This window comes from Tursiops truncatus, chromosome 20 (genome assembly GCF_011762595.2).
Source record: "Tursiops truncatus isolate mTurTru1 chromosome 20, mTurTru1.mat.Y, whole genome shotgun sequence".
NCBI lineage: Eukaryota > Metazoa > Chordata > Mammalia > Artiodactyla > Delphinidae > Tursiops > Tursiops truncatus.
Window position 1 is genome coordinate 37,020,865 of NC_047053.1, and position 20,428 is coordinate 37,041,292.

At 56.1% G+C, this 20,428-nt stretch overlaps 1 protein-coding gene across 1 annotated transcript in view; it reads left to right on the plus strand.

The window, feature by feature from the left end:
* LASP1 (LIM and SH3 protein 1) overlaps positions 1–20,428 on the plus strand; it is a 40,677-nt gene that overhangs the window by 3,723 nt on the left and 16,526 nt on the right. Inside the window, exons 2-3 of the mRNA XM_033847691.2 lie at positions 3,801–3,895; positions 13,157–13,241. Coding sequence (XP_033703582.1) covers positions 3,801–3,895; positions 13,157–13,241 — 180 coding nt within the window. The remainder of the gene's footprint in view (positions 1–3,800; positions 3,896–13,156; positions 13,242–20,428) is intronic.

Here is a 20,428-nt window from a genome sequence, read left to right on the forward strand (position 1 = left end):
GAGGCTCAGACAGGTCATGCAGCTCACTCCCCTTTCTGCCAGAGCTGGAATTCAAATCTAAAGTTCTTCGTGCTCAGCTCTTCTGCCTGTTGTGTTTGCAAAAAGTACTTTTATTTACACTATCTCATTAATAGTGGTCCCTCCCCTTCCTGACCCTGGCCTGAGGAATGCTCTGGGCCTGGGCTCTTGAACCAGGAATCTGGGGTGGTGCAGCCACGGTCTATGCCTTTAAGCCAGCCTCCCAGGTGGCCAACTGAGCTAGGCTGGTGACCTGGCCAGGGTGGGGCTAGGGTTGCCCCTGGAGGAGTGAGAAACTGTAACCCTGGGTGACAGGAAGGGAGGGAGAGGTCTCATACTCCAACCCTGAGTCATAGGCAGCCCGGGTGCAGAGGGCAAGGTACCAGGCTGCAGGCACAGCGACCCGAACTTCACGCATCCCCCTCACCCAGAGCTGTGAGCAGCCGCTTCCGCACCTCCATGGCGATTCCAGAGAGACAGGGCTGGCCTCACCCAAGTGCAGGGGATCTTGCTTCTGTCCCATCAGCCTTTGTTTGCCTTTCTGTGGAGTTGGTGGCAGCTTTGGAGCTGCAGGCAAGGGAGAGTTGAGGGCGATGCTGGAGCCTAGGAGATGGGCTGAGAGGCTTCTCACAGGCACCAGAGGTCTGGTTTTTGGTGAATAGGGAAACAGTGGACTTCTGGGGCAGCAGGGAGGATTCAAGTTGCATGCCTAGAGGTAACTTTGCTCCCTGAGTCCCGGGATGCTTCTCTGAAATCTTCTTACCTGTGGCCTCCAAGAAAGAGGGGACTCTTGAACTTCCCTGGTGGTCCAGTGATTAAGCCTCTGTGCTTCCAAGGCAGGGGGCGGGGGTTCAATCCCTGGTCAGGGAACTAAGATTCCCACATGCCGCATGGTGCGGCCAAAAAATACAAAAAAGATTTTTTAAAAAAAATTGAAAAGAAAGAGGGGACTCTTGCTCTGAGACAGGGCTCGTGGGGCAGGGGAAAGAGGCAGACAGAGGCTCATTGTGGGGTTGTATTGACTTATTTCCCTAGACCCAACTGAGACAGGGATGGGTTTTTTTCATTTGGGGTCCCCTCAGAGTTCCCAGCCCAGGCTTGGCCCAAAGGGGCTGTTGAATGACTTGTCATTTTCTGCCCCTGCTCCCCTCGCTTTCCTACCCCAAAAGGACACAGCGGCAGGAGCTGCTGGACTTTCTTGAACCTTGGAGCCCTCCTCCAGAGAGGGGAGGGAAGTGATGAGAAGCAGCTAGTGTGCCAGGCTTGGAGCCTGTGTCATCTCCCAGCACCTCTTTGGGACCAGGAGTTTTAGTTCCTCTTTACAGATGCAGAGACCGAGTTCCGTAGTTACCCTGAAGGTACTCAGTCCACTCGTTTTCATTTTTCTGTTCCTGGACCCCCTGTAAGAGAACAGATGACCACTGCCTCAGCCTCTAACATGTGTAGCTGAGAGCAAGGCGGGTGGGGGTGAGGTGGGGAGGAGCTACCGATGGAAATGGGCACCGTTCCCTTGTACGGGGGCTCCCCTTCCTCCCAGTGGCAGCTGGCGTGTGTGTGTGTGTGTGTGTGTGTGTGTGTGTGTGTGTGTGTGTGTGTGTGTGTGTCTTGTGGAACCCCCGGATTGGCTGTTGGCCCTGTACCCCAGCCTGGCCAGTATACTCTGCCCCCTTCCCAAGGGGCTTGGCTCCGGAGGGGGGGACCTGGCTGTCGGCTAGGGTGCAAGTGTCTGTGTCTCTCTCCTTCTCTCCCCCAAGTCAATCAGGGGGCAGCTTCGGAGGTCCCCAGGCCTAGGACAGTGCGGATTCCTGCCTACGTGTGTGTGAAAGTGGGTCATGGTCTGGATTCCAGAGAATGTTTTTCCTGGCAGGCCCCTGCGGGGGTAGGGGCCCAGGCAGGGACATGTGCAGCTAAGCAGGCAGAGGCCAGCAGACTGGGTGGTGACAGGGCTGAGGCACTCTGCCAGTGCCTCCCAGGCATTGGGGAGGGAGAGGGGCTTTCATTTCGCGGGCTGGTGGGGGCAGGGACTACCCCATTCTAGCTTTCTGGTGGGTCGTCTGTGCTGGGGTTTTGCACCGGGAGGAGTGTGGGCTGGACTCAGGGATAGGCCCCGGTTGGGGTGGAGGTCCTTGCTTCCAGATTTCCTGCTGACCTTCTTCCCAAAGAGCAGTTCTCCAGTCACTTCGTTTACTGTTCCACCACTGGAGAGTCCTTTGGGTCTCCTTGATGGGGAAAGTACCCTGTTAGAAGGTGATTATCCCCCAAATTACCCTGTCGTCTCTGGTTGAAGCGGGCCAGGGTGAGGGAGGTAGTATGCCAACGTCTCAGCTTCCTTTTTTCTGTCCCCTTCTCCGAAGTGTCCTAGAAGCACCCCTTGGTTGGGAAACACATTTTGAAAAGCACCTCCTTGGGGGAATTTCCTGACAGGTGGCCAAGAACTGGGCGTGTGCTGGGCACCTTGAAAGTCTCCCTGTGCCCTTCCCTGGCTTCTGGCCTCTTTCTTTGAGGGGTCAGGAGTGTCTCCCTTGGCTGCTGGGAAGTGGGGCAGGGACGGGCCAGCTGGGTCACCCCAGCAGCCCGGATTCTGGGGTCCTGGAAGCTGGACTCCTGGTGGGTGCTGATCCGGGGGCCTCGTCCTGGGCTGCCAGGGGCAGATTTCTCTCATTTGCTTGGGTTCGCGTGAGCATCAGTTTTCTCAGGGTGGGCTCACCTCTGTTGCATCAGTTCCCCTGCCCTTACGGTCTTTGACTCTCTTCCCCTCCCTCAGCCACCCTGGATGGATCCCTGTTCTGTTCTGGGTCCCTGGGCTTCACTGGAGTCTTCCCTGTCACGCATTCTCACTCACACGCATTGTAGCTGTGGTTGGGCACGGCAGAGCCCCACCTGTACTCCAAGACACACCCACCTCCCGCCAAGCTGCCACGCCCCGCCCAGCACCTGACACCCGAGTAAGTAGGGATGCCACGTGCTACGCTGAGGGCTCTGTAGGTGATTTCTCATTGAAACCTCAACAATCCCAAGAGAGATGGGTATTGTGATTTCCATTCTACAGACGCAGAAATGGCTCAGAGTAGGTCCTGACCAAGGTCACACAGCTAGTCAGGGTGGGGCTTTGATGTCCACTATGGGGGGGGGGGGGGGGGTCGTCCACCTCCAAGCAGAGGAGGGCGGTGCCTCAGAGGAAGACCAGCTGAGGGATGGGGGAAGGGTGTGGGTGTGGTGGCTAGAGCCTGGGGCACCCACACCCAGTCTGGGCAGGGGTCACTCAGGAAGCGGGGAGGCATTGGGGCTGGCGCATTGCCCAGGTCCAGGTGTGTCTGGAGGTCCAGGTGTGTCTGGAGGCCCTGGTGTGGGAGCTAGGAGGGACTGGGTGCATGGGGGCTGGGCCCTCCTCCTCTGTCAAGGCTGAGGAGCTGCCCCTCACGTTCAGCACCGGCTTCTTAGCAACCCTGGCGCAGCTTTGCATAAGCAATGAGGCTTCTGCTTGGTCAGAGGGAGTGGTCTGGGGGAAGCGGTGCAGACCTTCTGGGGGCTGCTCGCCACTATTATAACTGGCTTCTTCCCCACTCAACCTTGCGTGTGCCCTTGTCCCCCTCCGGATAGCTCCAATGGGACAGGGGAGGGTGGTGTCATCAGCGGCCAGAGCCTGTGACCTGAGATGGCCCCAGCTCACCTGGGGTGTGGGTGTGTTCCAGTCCGCGGATGGAGTGCTCCTTCCTGGGGCCTGAGCCCCTTTCCTGAATCCTGGTGTCTGACGGGTGTCCTCCCTCTGCCTCTGTCCCCAGTTCTGGCATAAAGCATGCTTCCACTGCGAGACCTGCAAGATGACACTCAACATGAAGAACTACAAGGGCTATGAGAAGAAGCCCTACTGCAACGCGTGAGTCCTGCCTTGGGCGGGGGCTGGGCGGGCATTGGGCTCCCTCCTAGTGCTTCCTTGACATGGCCCAGCATTTCCACACTCTGCTCCATATGTTTTAACCATGTTGAGTCCTCCTCACCACAGCTGGATGAAGTTAGGGCTGTTAATATGCCCATTTTACAGCGAAGGAAACTGAAGCTTCAGGAAGGGAAGGGGCTTTCCCAAGATGAAGGACTAGTGACAGGCCAGTTCAAACCTGTAGTAGAGCAAGCTTGTTCCTTCCACCGCACTCTGCTGTGAGAGAGGGATCCAGCATGGTCTTTCAAGAAAAGGTCCTGTTCTGCTCAGTTGTGTTCTCCACTTCGCCTTCCACATTTCTTTCCCCATGACAGCACCTGACTGTTTCCTCTCCCCTGCCCGCTACCAGCCGGTCTGGGCACTAGGCCTGGGGGTTCCTGGCCACGGCCCTTCCCAGTAGTCATTTCTTGAGAAGTGGGGGCAGCATGAAGGGAGCGGCCTGGCCCCAGGCAGATCTATTCCCTGCCTGGTGGGAGGTGGAGACCTTCATGTCTTTTCCAGTGGAGTTTGCTCTGGTCTACTGTGCGGAGGTGGGGAGAGGTGGGTTCCCCCATTCCAGGGGGATACCCCCATCCCATCCCGTGCAGTTTCAGGTTGATTGCGTTCAGCTCAGGGCTCACGTAGGACCTCACAGCCACGCTACTAGGCGGGGCTTCAGAAGGTCAAGTCACTGCAAGTAGGCGGCAAGATCAGTGTTCAGAAAGATTCAAGATCTGACTTGAGTCCTTTTTCTTTTTCTTTTAAATTCTCAGTCAGGAGGTTTTCTGCAGCTGAAGTTCACCTGGGAGGGGAACGTTGGGACCTGTCTAAAAGGAGTTGGGGCTTTAAACCCCTGTGAAAGGCTGTCTTCCCCCTTACTGCCCTCCCCTCCCCTGCACATACCACAGCCTCATCTCCTTGGGGCTGGCGCTTACTGCCTGCCCTGCCGCCTGCTAGATGCCAACCTGTGCCAGGTGCTGGGGAAACAGATTTTCTGATAAAATCTCAAGCCCAAGAAGCACCATGAATCATCACCTCCCTTCTGGGAGGGATTGGGACACTGGGAAGACTGCCTGGGGTAGAGGGAGGGTCACAGCTCTGTCCTGGCTTCTCCTTCAGCTGCCCCTTCTCCTCTATTAGCTTCCACTGGTCTCCTTCCCCCTACTGACCCCTCCCACCCCCCCCCAAGGGAAATGGGACATTCTTCAAATTCTTAAAGGCTCACACAAGCCCTGATTCTCTGCAACTTCCTCCCTCTGTTGGGGAGTAGGGTGGGGTTCAGCAAAGCCAGAGGCTGGGGCAGTTAACCCCTTGATTGCCGGCCCACTTCAGGCTAGATTCTGGGCACCTAGGCTCCTTTGGGGGCAGCTTCTGCGCCTCGGGCCCTCCAGGCAGAAGTCTGGCTGAGCCCGGAGCCCAATGGATGGCAGGGACTAAGGCTTCTTCACGTCTCTTCCTAAGACCCCGGTAGCCTAGAATGCAGCAAGCACTGGGAGTTGGAAGAAAGAAATCGGAGGCTTGTCCTTGTTTTCTCTGCCTGTTCTCAGTCTAGTGCCAAAGTCCCAGCTTACTTTTCTCACCCTCTTCTAGGGAGGCGGCAGCAAGTAGGGGTGGGTAGCTCCTGCAGGGGTTGGGGGGGGCTCCAGGAAAGGCAGAAGGTGAAACACCCCTCCCGGGATGCTGCTTCCAACCTGCCGAGGGTGAGATGCCCCCGTCTCTCTCCTGGCCTCCAGCCAGAGAAGCAGGTTGGCCCCTCTCCGTTCCCTGAGCCTTTACAGTCCTTATTCTTCCGCGCCTAGCTGACCTTTGGCCCAGCTGGGATGTTACCTGGGAAGGACCCTGGTTGAGGGGCCAAACACTTGGGGGATTTGTGGCCCAGCTGTGTTTCACTCGCGCTGTGGTAGCACCTGGCCCGAGGCAGCCACCCTCCCTCAGCTGGAGTCTGCTGAGCTGCAGGTCCTTGCCAGCGAGCCAGACGTGGGGATTCCGGGATAACCGAGAGGCAGGCCCGGCTTGCTCGGGGCGCCCTCCGGACCTGTCCGGGCCTCAGTTTTCCCGTGGTTAAAAATTCCTACCCAGGGATGCTGGAGCCTAGACCAAAAAGTTTTGTGCACCTGCGATGTGCCAGGCACGGGAGTTGAGTGTTCACTCTCATCCCTTCCTGTTTTCTTCCTGCCTTTGGCTCCATCCCCCAGTGACATTCCAGTTCCTGAATCCTGGAGTTTCCAGGATAAGGCCAGCCTGGCCTTCCTTTGTGAAGCTCAGGCCTGGCTTTTCAGCACGTCCCGCTCAGGACCCAGAGGGACAGGTGATCGCTCCCGGCCCCCGGCCCCCGGCCCCTGGCCAGGGAGTTGAGCCCACCCAGGGAGGGAGTGTGCAGGTTTGGTGTGCAGGGGGGCCTCTACGTTCTGCCGATCTCTGGTTAGTCCCTGAACCAGAGTCTTGCAGGAAGGGTGGGCAAGAGAAAGAAGAAAGCTGTCTGTCTCTCTCCAGTGGCTTCCCAAGATTGAGATTTAAGTTCTGGAAAGTGACTGAAAGCAGCAAAAAAGGCCTCTTCTATTTCTCTCTTTGCACCAGACTTATCTGGGCTGAGGCTGGGGAGAGAACATAGGCCAGAGCCCACAGCCGGCCTTCTGGGTGGTAGTGGACCCCCAAGGATGTACATTTACACATGTGCCTGTGCATATCCAGACACACACGCTGCCACCAGCTGTGGGGCCAGGGAGAAACGCCAGGGTGTCGGACTTGTATAGGCTGTGTTTGTGTTCACACTTCCCAGGCCATAGGCACTCAGCCTTGCTATGACAAGGTAGAGGGGAGCATGCCTGCTTTTGCATAATAGCCAGTGGGGGAAGAGCCCACTGTTAATCGAATTCTCCCTTGAAGCTTCTGGGTAGGTGGGGTGAGCCTATTCCAGTTGTTATAGGAATATTTATGCCCTCGATGATCTGTTTTGTAAACTATTCTTTCTGAAAGTGGGGCAGATGGGTCCACGAACAAACCTGGTCCTTTGTCTCCACGCAAACAGTTGAGGAGCCTGGAGGACAGGGGGGTGGGGGTGGGGGTCAGGGGGACACGTGCCTGTTCCTTTCTCCTTGGGGGCCATGAGTCTGTAGCGGCTGCAGACCTGAGGCAGAGTTGCAGGCCAGGGGAACCAGCTTTTGGGGTGTCAAGTAGTGGGTGGACATGGGCTGGGGAAGAAAGCGGGGGATGCTCAATTGTACCTTTCCCCTCCTCACTGACTGCAGTGGTAGGGGTCTGTCCTTCAGTTGCCTTGAGCTGTGGGTTTAGGGGCTGAGGAGGGTGGAGGTGTCCCTGGTTCTGGGGAACAAGGGACTGGTGTCCTACTCCTTCCCCAGGCCTCAGAGAGTAGAGTGGGGCCTGTGCTGGTGGGGCTTGAAGTATCTCTGGGTTCTAGCAAACTGTCTTGAATCCCAGCTGCTCTTAGGGGATGGGGCAGCAGTGGGCAAATCCAGGAATAGGGACTGGGGCTTTCCCACCTCCACAGAGTTCTCTGCCTCTGACTGGGAAAAATGGGATCAGATGTCTTGGGGAGCTGGGGGTGGCACCAGGAGAGGGCGTGGGACGGGTGTGTGTGCTGTGTTTGGGAGCGGGGAGTCCAAAGGGGTATCCACAGCGAGCAGTGTGGCCTCTAGGCAGCCCCTACCTCTCTCTCACCCCCAAATCCTTATACTCAGATGTCAGGGCCTCAAGGAACCTCAGGGATCACGTTGCTTCCTAACAGCCCATTTTATAGATGAGGAAACTGAGGCGCAGTGTTTCCATGCCTTTCCTGACTTGGCAGAATCATTTCTGTTTGTGTATTGCCCTTTTTCATTTTGTCTACGACCACTGAGGGCTGGTAAGTTCTTCTTCATGTCTAGCCTTGATCTTTTTGGCTGCTCATTTTTTTCCCTCTGGTCAAACAATACCTCCTTGTTGCTTCCTATCCCCACCGTTTCAGCCCCTTTGGCCTGGGGAACTGGTGAGAAACTGGGTGAGAAGGGAGCCCTCCCTGCCCGCCTGCCCGTGGGCAGTGTTCCCAGCAGGGGAATCAGCAGCTCCTTCCAGAGGCAGGATGTAGGGGCTGTGGGTTTTTTTCCTCCCCCTTTTGGTGAAACCAAAGGCTCCTTGTTGCTTTTGTTGATGTATTTTTGTTCCTCCTTGAACAAAAAGCTGTGGTTTTTGAAGGGATCCAAGGCTGGAAGAGATGAGGTTGCCTGTAGAAAGGGGGAGCTGGGCTTCCAGGATATCTGGTCTGTTCTTGTTCTGCCTCTGGAACACAGCTGATGGCGGGACTGGGAGTGGGGCTTCCTACAAGTGATCTCTGTCCCCAGTAAGCCCATAGCAGGAGCTCTGCAGCTTCTCAGCATCCTCCCTGTCCTCATTGCCCCTCCAAGCAGGAAGGTGACTCAGAGGTCCTCTGGGGCAAGCCCCCCTTCTCCTGCATTCCCGCAGGTCATGTCTGGACTCTTGAGACACCTGCGTTAGAAATGTCTTAAGGAGTAGGTGGCTTCTGACTGGGGGTGGCTGAGAGACCCCAGAGGGTTCTCTCATAATAGCCAAGCTTGGAAACTGGTTGGGTTTAGAAGAGGAAGTTCTCTACCGACCCAACCAAGCATATCTTTCCGCAGAGCTGGGAGTGGGCAGGTGTTCACCTGGTGGGGGAGGGATGTCAGCCTGCGCTTAGCTGGCTGGGCAGGTGTGGTATAGGGGAGAGTGCATTGGGCCAGATCTCTGTCCTTGACATTGAGCCTCAGTTTCTTTTTTTTTTTTTTTTTTTTTTTCGGTACATGGGCCTCTCACTGTTGAGGTCTCTCCCATTGCGGAGTACAGGCTCTGGACGCGCAGGCTCAGCGGCCACGGCTCACAGGCCTAGCGCTCAGTGGCATGTGGGACCTTCCCAGACCGGGGCACGAACCCATATCCCCTGCATCGGCAGGCGGACTCTCAACCACTGCGCCACGAGGGAAGCCCCTCAGTTTCTTTATCTGTAAAATGGGCACAGTGATAACGCCTGCCTTTTTTAGCCCAAAGCCTTGTGGCAGGTTTCAGGAGAGAATGTGCACAGGATACGGTGTATCCAGAAGTCACTTTATGTGACTCTCAGTTTTCCTAGAGGCCTGGGCTGCTGCCAGCAGCTGCCTGATTGTCCTGTCCCCCAGACTTCCTGTCCTAGTGGGCTCTCTCCATGCCTCTCTCTTTCCCAGAGCAGCTGATACTGCCATCGAGGGTGGGGAGGGGCATCGGCAGAGGGCCCACCGCTTGGAATGATTAACAAGGGGCCGGGTGCAGGCTGGCCCACAGAAGGGACAAAGAAGAGCTGTGCTCTGGACGCGGCTCCAGCCCAGGGTTGGGACACCCAGTTCTCCCCACCCTGGTCCCTCGTTCCCTCACCATGGCCCAGTCTGTTGGTGGGGCTGGGGTTCCAGTGGGGTCACTAGCTGGGGGCGGGGGGACCCCTCTTCTGCCTTTGCGCCTGCACTGGGATACGCATATATCCATTCATCTCAACTGGGATCTGAGGGTAATGGGTTGCGGGGGCACTTCAACCTGAGGATAGAGAGGGAGGGAAAAGGTAGAATTCCCAGCAGTTGTTTCTGGAAGGAGGTCAAATCGATTGTAGCCCTCTTGGAAGGCAGTCATGTGGATGGGGGAGGGGCACAGCACTGGCATTCTGGCATATCCTCCCTTCTAAAAACAAACCCGTGGCACCTGTCTTCCTCAACTAAATTGTCTACAAGGATCCTGCAGACACAGCCTCCTAGTTTTGCCTTCGTGGGTTCCTCTGCAGTTGAGGACCCTGGCTGTCTGTGTCTCTTCCCCCACCCCCATAGACTCTCTCTGCCTGCTCTCACAGCTCTCCTGCCTTGAGCCGAGGATGAGGTTGCCATGGGAACCCGAAGCGCAGTGAGCAGGGGACGGGAAAGGCAGAGTTGTCTCGCCAGGGCTGGGGGCTGTGGGTAGGGGACAAGGTTGACCCAGCAGGAGGAATATAGCCCGTGCTCATGGCTGCCTGCCGTTTTTGGCCTGGGGTTGGGGGTTAGGAGGCAAGGGTAAGAGACTGGAGGCTTCAGAGCCCCTCTTTAATCTGTCTTAATCTGATGCAGGCTTAAAATCCCCCTCCTCCTCCCACCAGATTAAGCTGAGTTGACGACATCTAGGCTGGTCCCCCCCTTCCCTTCTGATGGAATTAGTGTTCTGGCTGTGGGGGGCTGAGATCTGGGGGTCATGATGGCTCCAAAGAGAGGATGAAAGACCCGCCAGCCCCATCCAGAGGCACCCACTGCATGTTGGGGGGGGTCTCCTGAGACCCTTCTGGTGGCGTGTAGGAGGTATGTGAACGTGGACCTGCTGGCGTCAGTGTCTCGGAGAAGTGCATTGCTGCAGAGGGCTCGTCTAGATATTCATCGTGTGTGAGGATTAACGCAGAGTGCACAGGAGCCTCGGAATTGCAGAGTGGGGATGCATCTGGCTGACCTTGGGCCATGGGACCTGGCGTTCCGTTTTAACCCTGTACATTCAGGCAAATGGGAAACCATGGGTTTGCAGACTGGCTCCTGTGCATATGTGTTTTCCGAGCCTGCCAGACACCCTTCCCCACCAAGGGCTAACCAGAGCCACCATCTCAGAACTGACCCTTCAGGCTCTGGGTCAGAGCTGCCCTGAAGGTCTTCTCCATCCCCCTGCTTCAGGACCTAACCTCCCTCCTGTGCTCATGAGCCCCTACTTACAGACGCTCTCCTCACCACACTGCCCACCCCTTGACACCTTCATAATGGCTCTGATTCGGTGGGAGGGTCATCTCCAAAGCCCTCCCTCCTAGGACCTCAGGGCCCGCCAGTTCTGCTAGAGATCTTACTTAGATCCCTCCTGCTGTTCTCTTTCTAGTCTCCAGGAACAGACTCCCAGTTGATCCTCCCTTTTCGTGGAACTGCTCAGGGATTTTGAATGGCGCACCTCAGCTATAGGTGGCCCTGGCTTTGCGGAGCTGGGCCAAGCCTGGGACTGGACCCACAGCCTTAGCCCCACGTTCATCTATGGGACATTTCTGTTGACGGCCGCAGGCACCTGTATTTGCTTTTTTTTTTTTTTTTTTTTTTTTTGCGGTATGCGGGCCTCTCACCGCCATGGCCTCTCCCGCCGCGGAGCACAGGCTCCAGACGCGCAGGCCCAGCGGCCACAGCTCACGGGCCCAACCACTCCACGGCACGTGGGATCTTCCCGGACCGGGGCACAAATCCGCGTCCCCTGCATCGGCAGGCGGACTCCCAACCACTGCGCCACCAGGGAAGCCCTGTATTTGCTGTTAAGTCTCTTGCCTTGCTCTTCCCTCTGCTCGGGGAGCCCTGGGCCTGGACTGATCTGGGAGGCAGGACTCAGGTGGGGCAGTGCAGGCTACGAGTTGGGACACAGCTAGAATCACCTTTTGTGCTTCTAGGTCCAAGATGATGAAGTTAGCTCAGAGGGAAAAACGATTTGCCAATCACCCTGTGAGACAGTGGCAGGGCCAGCACCCAGCACTGTGCTCCTTCTAGCCACCCCCCACCCTCCCCCCCCACCATTTAGTTGAGTTCTCCAGCCCCCGAGTCCTGCCCTTGACACGGGGAAGTCTGTGTGTGATTACCAATAGCTCTCGCTCAGGATGGGCCGGGCAGCTGGAGAACATGCCAGGCTTGGTGAAACACAGAGGTGGAGGGCTGCTGGTGTCCAGTTCCGGGGCACGTCAGCCGACCTGGCTGGCTGGAAGATGGCGATCCAGCTCTTACCTGGGGACAGGCTGTGCGTCTGGCATCGGCTAGTGGTCATGGTTGTGGTGGGGTGTGGCCAGCCAGAGCTCAGAATGGCTGGCTTCTGCTCAGAGAAGCCACCTGCCAGTCCCTGAAGTCACTGGGGCCTATGTAGCCCCCCAGCCCTTTCACACACCAGCATCTACACACAGACCACAGTGACTCAGGGCTGCCTCTCCTCTAGCTGGTTTGCTGGGGGCCTTTGTGATGACCCAGGGGAACGGAGGAGACCCGAGTTCTAGTCCTGGCTTAGCTTCTACACCTGGTAGGACATTCGTTTATTCAACAAATATGTATTGAACACCAGGTATTATTTGGGGAGCTTGGAATAAACCAATGAAGGAAAGACCAAGAATCCCCTCACCTCATAGAGACCCAGTGGAGAGAGAAGACAGTAAACCGATGTGATAAATAATTATGAAGTCAGCTAAGTGCCTGACACCAGCACACGACTTCCTCCTCTGGGAGAAAGGAGAGGGGTGGACCGGATGGTCCTGGAGGTCCCCGCAGGCTTGGCTCTGAGGGCTGAACTGGTTCCTGCTACCTCCAAGCCAGCCCTCTTTCTGGGGGACAGGACCGTGGTCTGTCCTGTGTCTGGAGATTAGAGGGTTTGGTTCAGGGTGTTGGGTCCTGGGAGACCGTTTGGGTACAAATCTGGATGCCTCCAGTTACTGGCCGTGTGCCTTAGCCACATTGTTTAACCTTACCAAGCCGCTGTTCTCCAGTCTGTCAAAGAGGGATAATAGGGCGGTTTTAAGAAGTTGATGAACTAAGGCATGTACACCCTTAGCACAGGGAAACATCAGCTGTTGTTACAGTGTTCTTATCTGTCACCCGTGGTGACCTCTTCTCGGCCTCAAGCTGATCTCTCATCTACCCTCCAATTATGTTGGACCTTGTTAGCTGTTTGAAACACCACTCTGGATGTGTGTGTTTTTTCTGTCTCACTGCCTTTTCCTGGAAGCCCCCCTGGATATGTGTATCCCTTTCCCCTTTACTTCTGTCTCTGTATCCCTCCTGCCCTTCCTCTGCTACATTGGTCTCCACTTCTGGTCTCAGCTGAAAACTTTGTCCTAACCCCATGAGCATCTTCCTCCCAGCCTGGCTAGGCCCTCCTGGGTGCCTGGCCCCCTTGACCTTCCTGTGCCATAGACATGGATTACTTGGGTGATCTGAAACCCTTAGAGAGTGTCCCCATGTCCTCCCTTTGGAGTTCTTGGTGGCCAGCCAGCCACTCAGGCCTGATGTGTCTTCCCAGTTCAGCCCAGGCTGAGTCTGAGAAACGCTTGCCTCCCCTTGGCCATGGGCAATGGGCATTGTGGTTCTGATGCTGGGACAGGGGCAGGGGCTGCCCAAGGATAAGAGAATGGAAGCCCAGAGGTTCCCGCCCCTTCCCCCAGAATGACCCCCTTTTTTCTTTTCTGTCCTGCAGACACTACCCCAAGCAGTCCTTCACCATGGTGGCCGACACCCCGGAAAACCTCCGCCTCAAGCAACAGAGTGAGCTCCAGAGTCAGGTGAGGGGGCGGGGCCTGCCCCTTGGGGGCGGGGCCACCCCTGGATTTGGCAAGGGCTCCTTCCTTCTGTGGTTACTCCGCAAGGCCAAGGCGCTGAAATCCTAGCAGTTACCAATCTCCCTGCCCCCACCCCGCCCCCAGTTACTTCACATTTCCTGACTTGATCAGAGAAGTGGGCGAGAGCGTACCCCGCTTCCTACCTAAAGTGGGTGGGAGGGGTGTGGGCGTTGGATTTTTTCTGCTTCAGGAATTTTGTGGGGGACCCCGAGAGCCCACCTCCTCCAGGACGCTGGTCCCCTCCCCCTCCTCTCCACTCACACCCACCCTCAGAGGGCAGGCTGCGAAGGGGGCCTGTCCTGCCTGTGTCTCCTTGGGCCTGATTTTCCTGAGCGCCTGCTGGGTGGGGAGCCGCCCTGCGTGTCACCGCAGCAGGGGAGGAGACGGGCTTCCTGCGCCAGGGAGAACCCGGTCTTCAGGGGACACTGAGGAATAAGCAAAAGGTCCAGAACCTTTAGGCCAGAACGACTAACCCTGCCTGGGGGTCTGGGAGGGCTTCTGGGACAAACCTGGCCTGGACTGTGGGGTGGAGCGGGGCAGAGCGGGGCTTCATCAGAGACCCCTTGGGGAACGTAACCAAGTGGGCAGGGTGCCCAGGGCCAGGAAAGTGTCTTGCAGGATCCACCAGGGCCCCCGAGGGGGATCTCTCCTGATCCCTCCGGAGTGGGGCTCCTGCTGCCAGATCTCGATGTGACGTCTGTGGTCACATGAAGGAGAATCAGCCCTGGGCCATCTACACGCATTCTCTCGTTGAATCTTCCGAGCAATCCTGCGAGGAAGGTGCTGCTTTCCCATTGTACAGATGAGGAAACTGAGGCTCAGAGACAGTAAGGGACTAGCTAAGATCATATATGTAGCCATAGAGGTAATAAATGTATTAATGTATGGAGTGCTCAGTGCTCTGGGCGTATTAATGTTCCATCCTCACAAGAGCCCTGTGCAGTTGGCAGGATCGGTCTCACTTTATGGAAGAGGTTCAGGCCTCCCGTGTGTCCCACAGTGATGGGGAGCAAGTAGGGGAAGCTGATGTCAGCAGCAGCTCACATCTGCCAGCCCAGACCCTGCCCCCGCTATGGTGTGAAAGCCACAGTCACTGGGGGAGCCGGTGTGGATACCAGAGTCTTGCCAACTGAGGAGGGCTGAGTAGCCCAGCTGGCAGGAAGTAGGCTTGAGACAGCGCTGGGGCCTGGGCCTGATCTGCACAGGGAAGACCCTAGCCAGGCCCTGACCACCGCCCTGGACTCCCCATCCTGTCTGGAGCCTACTGGGGCCAGAGGTGGAAGGGGCTACATGGGGCCGGCAGACCAGAGCACCATGGGGTGACCTGTAGTCACCCCACAGCTTGAGAGGAGTGTGGGAGTGTGTGTACACACTCAGGCAGAAGCAAGGGACACACACACACACACACACACACACACACACACAGGCAGAAGCAAGGGACACACACACACACACACACACACACACACACACACACACACACACACACACACACACACACACACACACACACACACACACACACACACACACACACACACACACACACACACACACACACACACACACACACACACACACACACACACACACACACACACACACACACACACACACACACACACACACACACACACACACACACACACACACACCCTACTCTCAGAAGGAGAAATTCAAACCCTGTTAATTCCCTCAGCCTTTGTTGGTCCCACAAAAGCTGGGCTGCAGCTCTTTTTGCCCCTGGAACTTGATCCCTGCGGGGCGGGGTCTGTGGGAGGAAGCAACCCCTGCTTCCTTCAACCCCAGGGTCTGAAGGCTCTTCTGACCTGTACCTGTCCCCCTGCTGTCCCCCAGGGGCCTGGCCCCACTGCTCGCCTCCTGGGTCCTGGGCTCCTGGCTCTGGGGCCGACTGGGGATATCATGAGAAAGGCAGTCACTCTTCATAGGTTCTCACTGCGTCCTTCATAGGACCTCATTTAATCCTCACAACCACCTGATGACGAGGAACTCTTGTCCCTGTGGTGCAGATGGGGACACAGGTGAGAGAGGCCATGCCCTTTGCCAGAGCCCCGTGATGGAGGCAGAAGTCAAGCCCCCCTGCAGCCTGCTGTGGCGCCTGTGCGCTAACGCCCAGGATGCTCCAGTCACCCGTGGGGACAGGGGGCCTTTTAGAATGCAGAGTCCTAGGCCCCGCCCAAGGCGTTTCTGTTTGGCAGTTCTGGGCAGGTCCAGGAATCTGCATTTTGGTGGCCCTGGTGATTCTGATGAGGGCTTTTGGTCCCATAGACATGCTCTGAGAGGCTGAGCCAGGCTGTGGGGTAGGGAGGGAGCTAAGGAGCTGCTGGGAGGGGTGTGAGTTAGGGCTTTGCATTGAGGCCGCTGCTGCAATCTGCAGTTGGGCTCCTGGGGGCTGGGGCTGGGATAGACGGAGGGTGGAGACCCCGGTCCTGCCCTCTTTGCAAGCCTGGTTCTGTCTCCTGCCTCCCCCCAGCTGTGTGGTCTGAGTCTGGCCCCCTTGCCTCTCAGAGTTGTTTTTTTTTTTCCTGCCCGGTAAAATAGGGACAGCAAACCCAGTTACCTAGAGGTTGGGGGCTGGGCCCGATGCTCTGAGGCTTGAAGGGCTGAGCAGGCCTGGCTGGGGGTGGTGATGGGTTCTGGTTCCCTTGGCCACTGTGGAGGCAGGGGCGGCTGGCGTGGCCTGTGGCTGACGGGAAGGGAAGTGGGAGCCTCTTCTACCTCGTCTGCCCCACCTCACCCGGGTGTCAGCTGGTCTCTTTCCAGGCCCCTTGCTGGGCCTGCATTGGTGTGTCTCTTCTCAGTCTCTGGGAAGTTGTCCATGCTATTTCAACTTTGTTTTCCTGTCTCTAGATTGGTTCCCAAAGTGGTGCTTTGGGTGTCTGGGACACCTGGAGCCTCCCCTGTGGGGGCAGCGGCCACAGAGCTGACCAGAAATGACCTTCTGGGTGGTCCTGCCCAGGCCTGGCTGAGGCAGGGCACTGGTGGCTGGGCCTGGTAGCTCTCCCACTGCCAGCCCTGCGCTGAGAGGCAGCAGCCTTGGGGTGGGGCTGAGCTGGGGCGGTGTGGGCCCCTGAGCCCAGGCAGAAGTGCAAGAAAAAGGTCTCTTTCATTTTTCCCTCCTCATCCATGGTGCTGCGCGTGGGCTATGCCACAGGGCACATGCCTCAGGGCACAGGAGAGTGTAGCAGAGCCTCATGCTCTGCCCTGCTCCTGGCAGGGTTCCCACTCTCTTATCTTGAATCTTGTGACCAGCAAAGCAGGCAGCATACCTGTGTCACTCTTACTGGAGCTGGCTGAGGGTCAAATGCTGGATCTGCCATCACTAGCTGTGTGCCCTTGGGCAAGTTATTTAACCTCTCTGAGCCCTAGTGCCTTCATCTGTAAAGTGTGGATTACCTCTCTCCAAAGGTTATTGTGAGGATGTTAGTATATATTAGGCATTTAAAAGAGTTCCTGGCATACAGTCGGCACTCAATAAATGTTCGCTGTTACTATTCTCCTGGAAAGGAGAGGAGATGGAACTTGGGTATGATAAAGCTGAGGAATTCTAGACCTTCTGATGATTGCTTCCAGAACTGACATTCCAGAACTGGGAACATTTGGGGTTTTTTTCCATTTATGTTATGAACTCATCACAATCCCTCTTTTTTTAATGTTGTGTATTTTCTTTCTTTATTTATTATCTTTTCTGGCTGCGTTGGGTCTTTGTTGCTGCGCGCGGGCTTTCTCTAGTTGTGGCAGGCAGGGGCTACTCTTCGTTGCAGTGCGCGGGCTTCTCACTGCGGTGGCTTCTCTTGTTGAGGAGCATGGGCCCTAGTGCGCGCGGGCTTCAGTAGTTGTGGCTTGCGGGCTCAGTAGTTGTGGCTTGCGGGCTCAGTAGTTGTGGCGCACGGGCTTAGTTGCTCCGCGGCATGTGGGATCTTCCCAGACCAGGGACTGAACCTGTGTCCCCTGAGCTGGCAGGTGGATTCTCAACCACTGCACCACGAGGGAAGTTCCTGTGTGTGTCTAATTTTAAAACGATTTCTTTTTTGTTAGAAGGGGATGGGTTACACAGTATGTGGGTCCAGCTCACAGTAGGCACATAATTGGAAATTGTTGGTATGTTTTTTGCAATAAAAGTTTCTAAAGTTGTGATCTTTTCTCTTATGTTGGGTCAGCAGGGCAGTTTTTTTTTTTTTTTAAACATCTTTATTGGAGTATAATCGCTTTACAATGGTGTGTTAGTTTCTGCTTTATTTTTCAAATTATGCTGCCTGTTTGGAGATTTGACGTCTGCATTCAATTCATTCATCATTTACCCGACAAACACATGTTTATACCTACTGTTTGCTACAAGAGTGATGAATAAGATAGATCCTGAGAGAATAATTAATAAATTTACATATTAAAAAGTAGAGTTTCTTGGGGCTGTGGTTGTTCAGGCCTGAGGGGCCTCAGGCATCATTCCCAGCCCTGCCTTGGGAGTTTCCAGGATGGGAGGCCCAGGCAGCATCCAGGCTTCAGTTATCTAGCTGCAGTGCTGAGTTGTATCCTGAATCTACCAACAAAGCAGGTTGAGTGACCTTGGGCAGGTAACTTCCCTCCTAGAGCCTCCTGTCCTGTCCTGGTGAGCCATCCCGGATGAGGGCAAACACTGCTGCTTCGGTGCTGAGCGAGGCTCTAGGCAGGGGCCTCCCCGCGCTCTTGGTTGCCCCCCTTTTACCTCTGCCACACACTCCACCTCCAAACAGCCTCCTGGAGAATCTTCCCCCCCTTGATTCTCCATAGTCAGGGCCTGCAGGTGCTTAATAGATATGGTCACACACTCCAGAGCTGGGAGGGCTTTTAGAGATCAGCTGGGACCCAGACAGGGGGACTGACTAGCCCAGGAACATACAGCAAAGTAGTGGTGAGCCCAGTCCTCCATCCTTTCTTGCCCCCACTCCGCCCAGCCCTGCCCTCTCTGGGCCGCCTGTGCCAGGAGTGAAATGAATTACCCTCCCCAGCAGGGAGGGAGAGGCAGTTCCTGAGCCTGGGAACCAGCTGATGTCATTGTAGTGTTGCCATGACAATTATTCCCCTGGATTAGGGGCCTGACAGCTCCCGAGGCCAGGAAGTAGAGCAGGAGTGGGGGAACTGGCATTTGTTCAGCACTTTAAGGTTGACAAAGCACTTTCACACCTGCCCTTATCGGCACGCATTGAGCCCTGCTGTGTGCTCCACAGTGTGTTTGCTGCTTTAGAGCCACTGTCTGTAATCCGCACCGTTCATTGGAATGGGTCCATCGTGATCCGCATTTTACAGATGTGGAAACTGAGGCCCGAGAGGTTCAGTCAGTTGCCCAAGATCACTCAGCAGGTGGGAGACAGCCTATGTTCATACCAGCTCCCCCTGGCTCTTTGCCTATGCTTGGTGATAGGAAGCCCCCTCCCCCTATTTTAACTGGTTCCTATGACAGTCCTGTTATAGGGGAGGAAACCGAGGCCAGAGGCCGTGGATCTGGGCTTCTGCATCTGGAGCTACCCATTTTTTTTTTTTTTTGGAATTTTGGAATTTTATTTTATTTATTTTTCTATACAGCAAGTTCTTATTAGTTGTCCATTTAATACATATTAGTGTACGGAGCTGCACATTTCTGACTCTAAGTTTCTTACCTTTCCTGATGCCCCCTTCCCAGAGGGTTCTCTCCACCCTGCTACCCCCAACACTAAGAGTTGCTGTGCTGGCCCAGGCCTTTCTGGAGGAGCTGATGCTGGGCAATTCTGGGCCCTTGGGGTGGGTTGGTACCTGGACCCACTGTGTTAACTTCCAGTCTGATGGGAACTAGCACATCCAGGCCTTTGTTTTTAGTCTGGATCAGAACAAAAGAGGTTCTGAAACCTTTTGGGCACAAGAACCCCATGGATGGGTAAGCTGGGGCTCGGGAGACAAACAGGGACCCCAGCCCCTGGGGGATGTGCAGAGGACCTGACAGGTATGTATTGTCAGTCGGGTCACACGGGTGCAGCTTGGCCCTGTGGCCAGATGACTCCACGCCTGGGAGCTGCCTGGAGATTCCCAAGGTCCTGGGCCTCATGTCCTGGGCTGACCTGCCTCTAGGGCAGTACAGCTCCCATGGAGGGAATCCAGGCAGCTGGTGGGGTTTGGAACAGCTGGCGCCGAGGTGGATGGTGAAGACTCAGAAAGCCAAGGAGCAGTTCTCTGCCCCAGGGACATTTCCAGCCTCCGTTCTGTTCCTCAAAACCCCAGGGAAGGACAAGATAGTTTTCATATTTCAATTCTTTTAGTGCTTGGGAAGTCCTTTCTGACGTCTGACTCAAGTCCCTCTGGTACTCAGGTTTCCATGGAATTCTCAGAAAAGAGGGGGGCAGTGGAGGTGTGGTAGGGGACTTCCCCGGCGCTTGGAAACCCGTTCTGAAGTGCTCTCTGTCCCCCGCCAGTTTCATCCCCTCCTGTGGCGTTGACCTCAGAAGCCAGCCTGGCAGCCGCCGGGGCCTGTCAAAGGCTCATTGATTGAGTTTTCCGAGCTGCTGTCTTACCTCCGCCCTTTCTGGGCACCAACTTTGTCCCTTGGTACAGCCCTCACTCAGCTGGTCACTTAGAAACTCCCTCGGGGGCTTCCCTGGTGGCGCAGTGGTTGAGAGTCCGCCTGCTGACGCAGGGGACACGGGTTCATGCCCCGGTCCGGGAAGATCCCACATGCCGCGGAGCGGCTGGGCCCGTGAGCCATGGCCGCTGAGCCTGCGCGTCCGGAGCCTGTGCTCCGCAACGGGAGAGGCCACAACAGTGAGAGGCCCGCGTACCGCAAAAAAAAAAAAAAAAAGAAACTCCCTCGGGCTTTCGGCGGGTAGAGCCACATCCTGGCTAGGGTGAGGGCTGGGCCCGTCATTGGAGCTCTGGAAAGAACCTTCTTCCTCTAGCTTTCAGGCAAGATGGGCCAGTGGTGAAGGAGCAGGAGTCAGGCAGATGAGGGTTCATCCTGGTGGCTCTGGACATGAGCTCCTAAGCTGCATGACCTTGGGCGTGGGACTTTGCCTCTCTGCGGCTCAGTTTCCTTGTCTGTAAAATGGAGCTAATGATAGTATACAGCAAGACTTAGATGAGATAGTTCATGAAGAGCGCTTGGC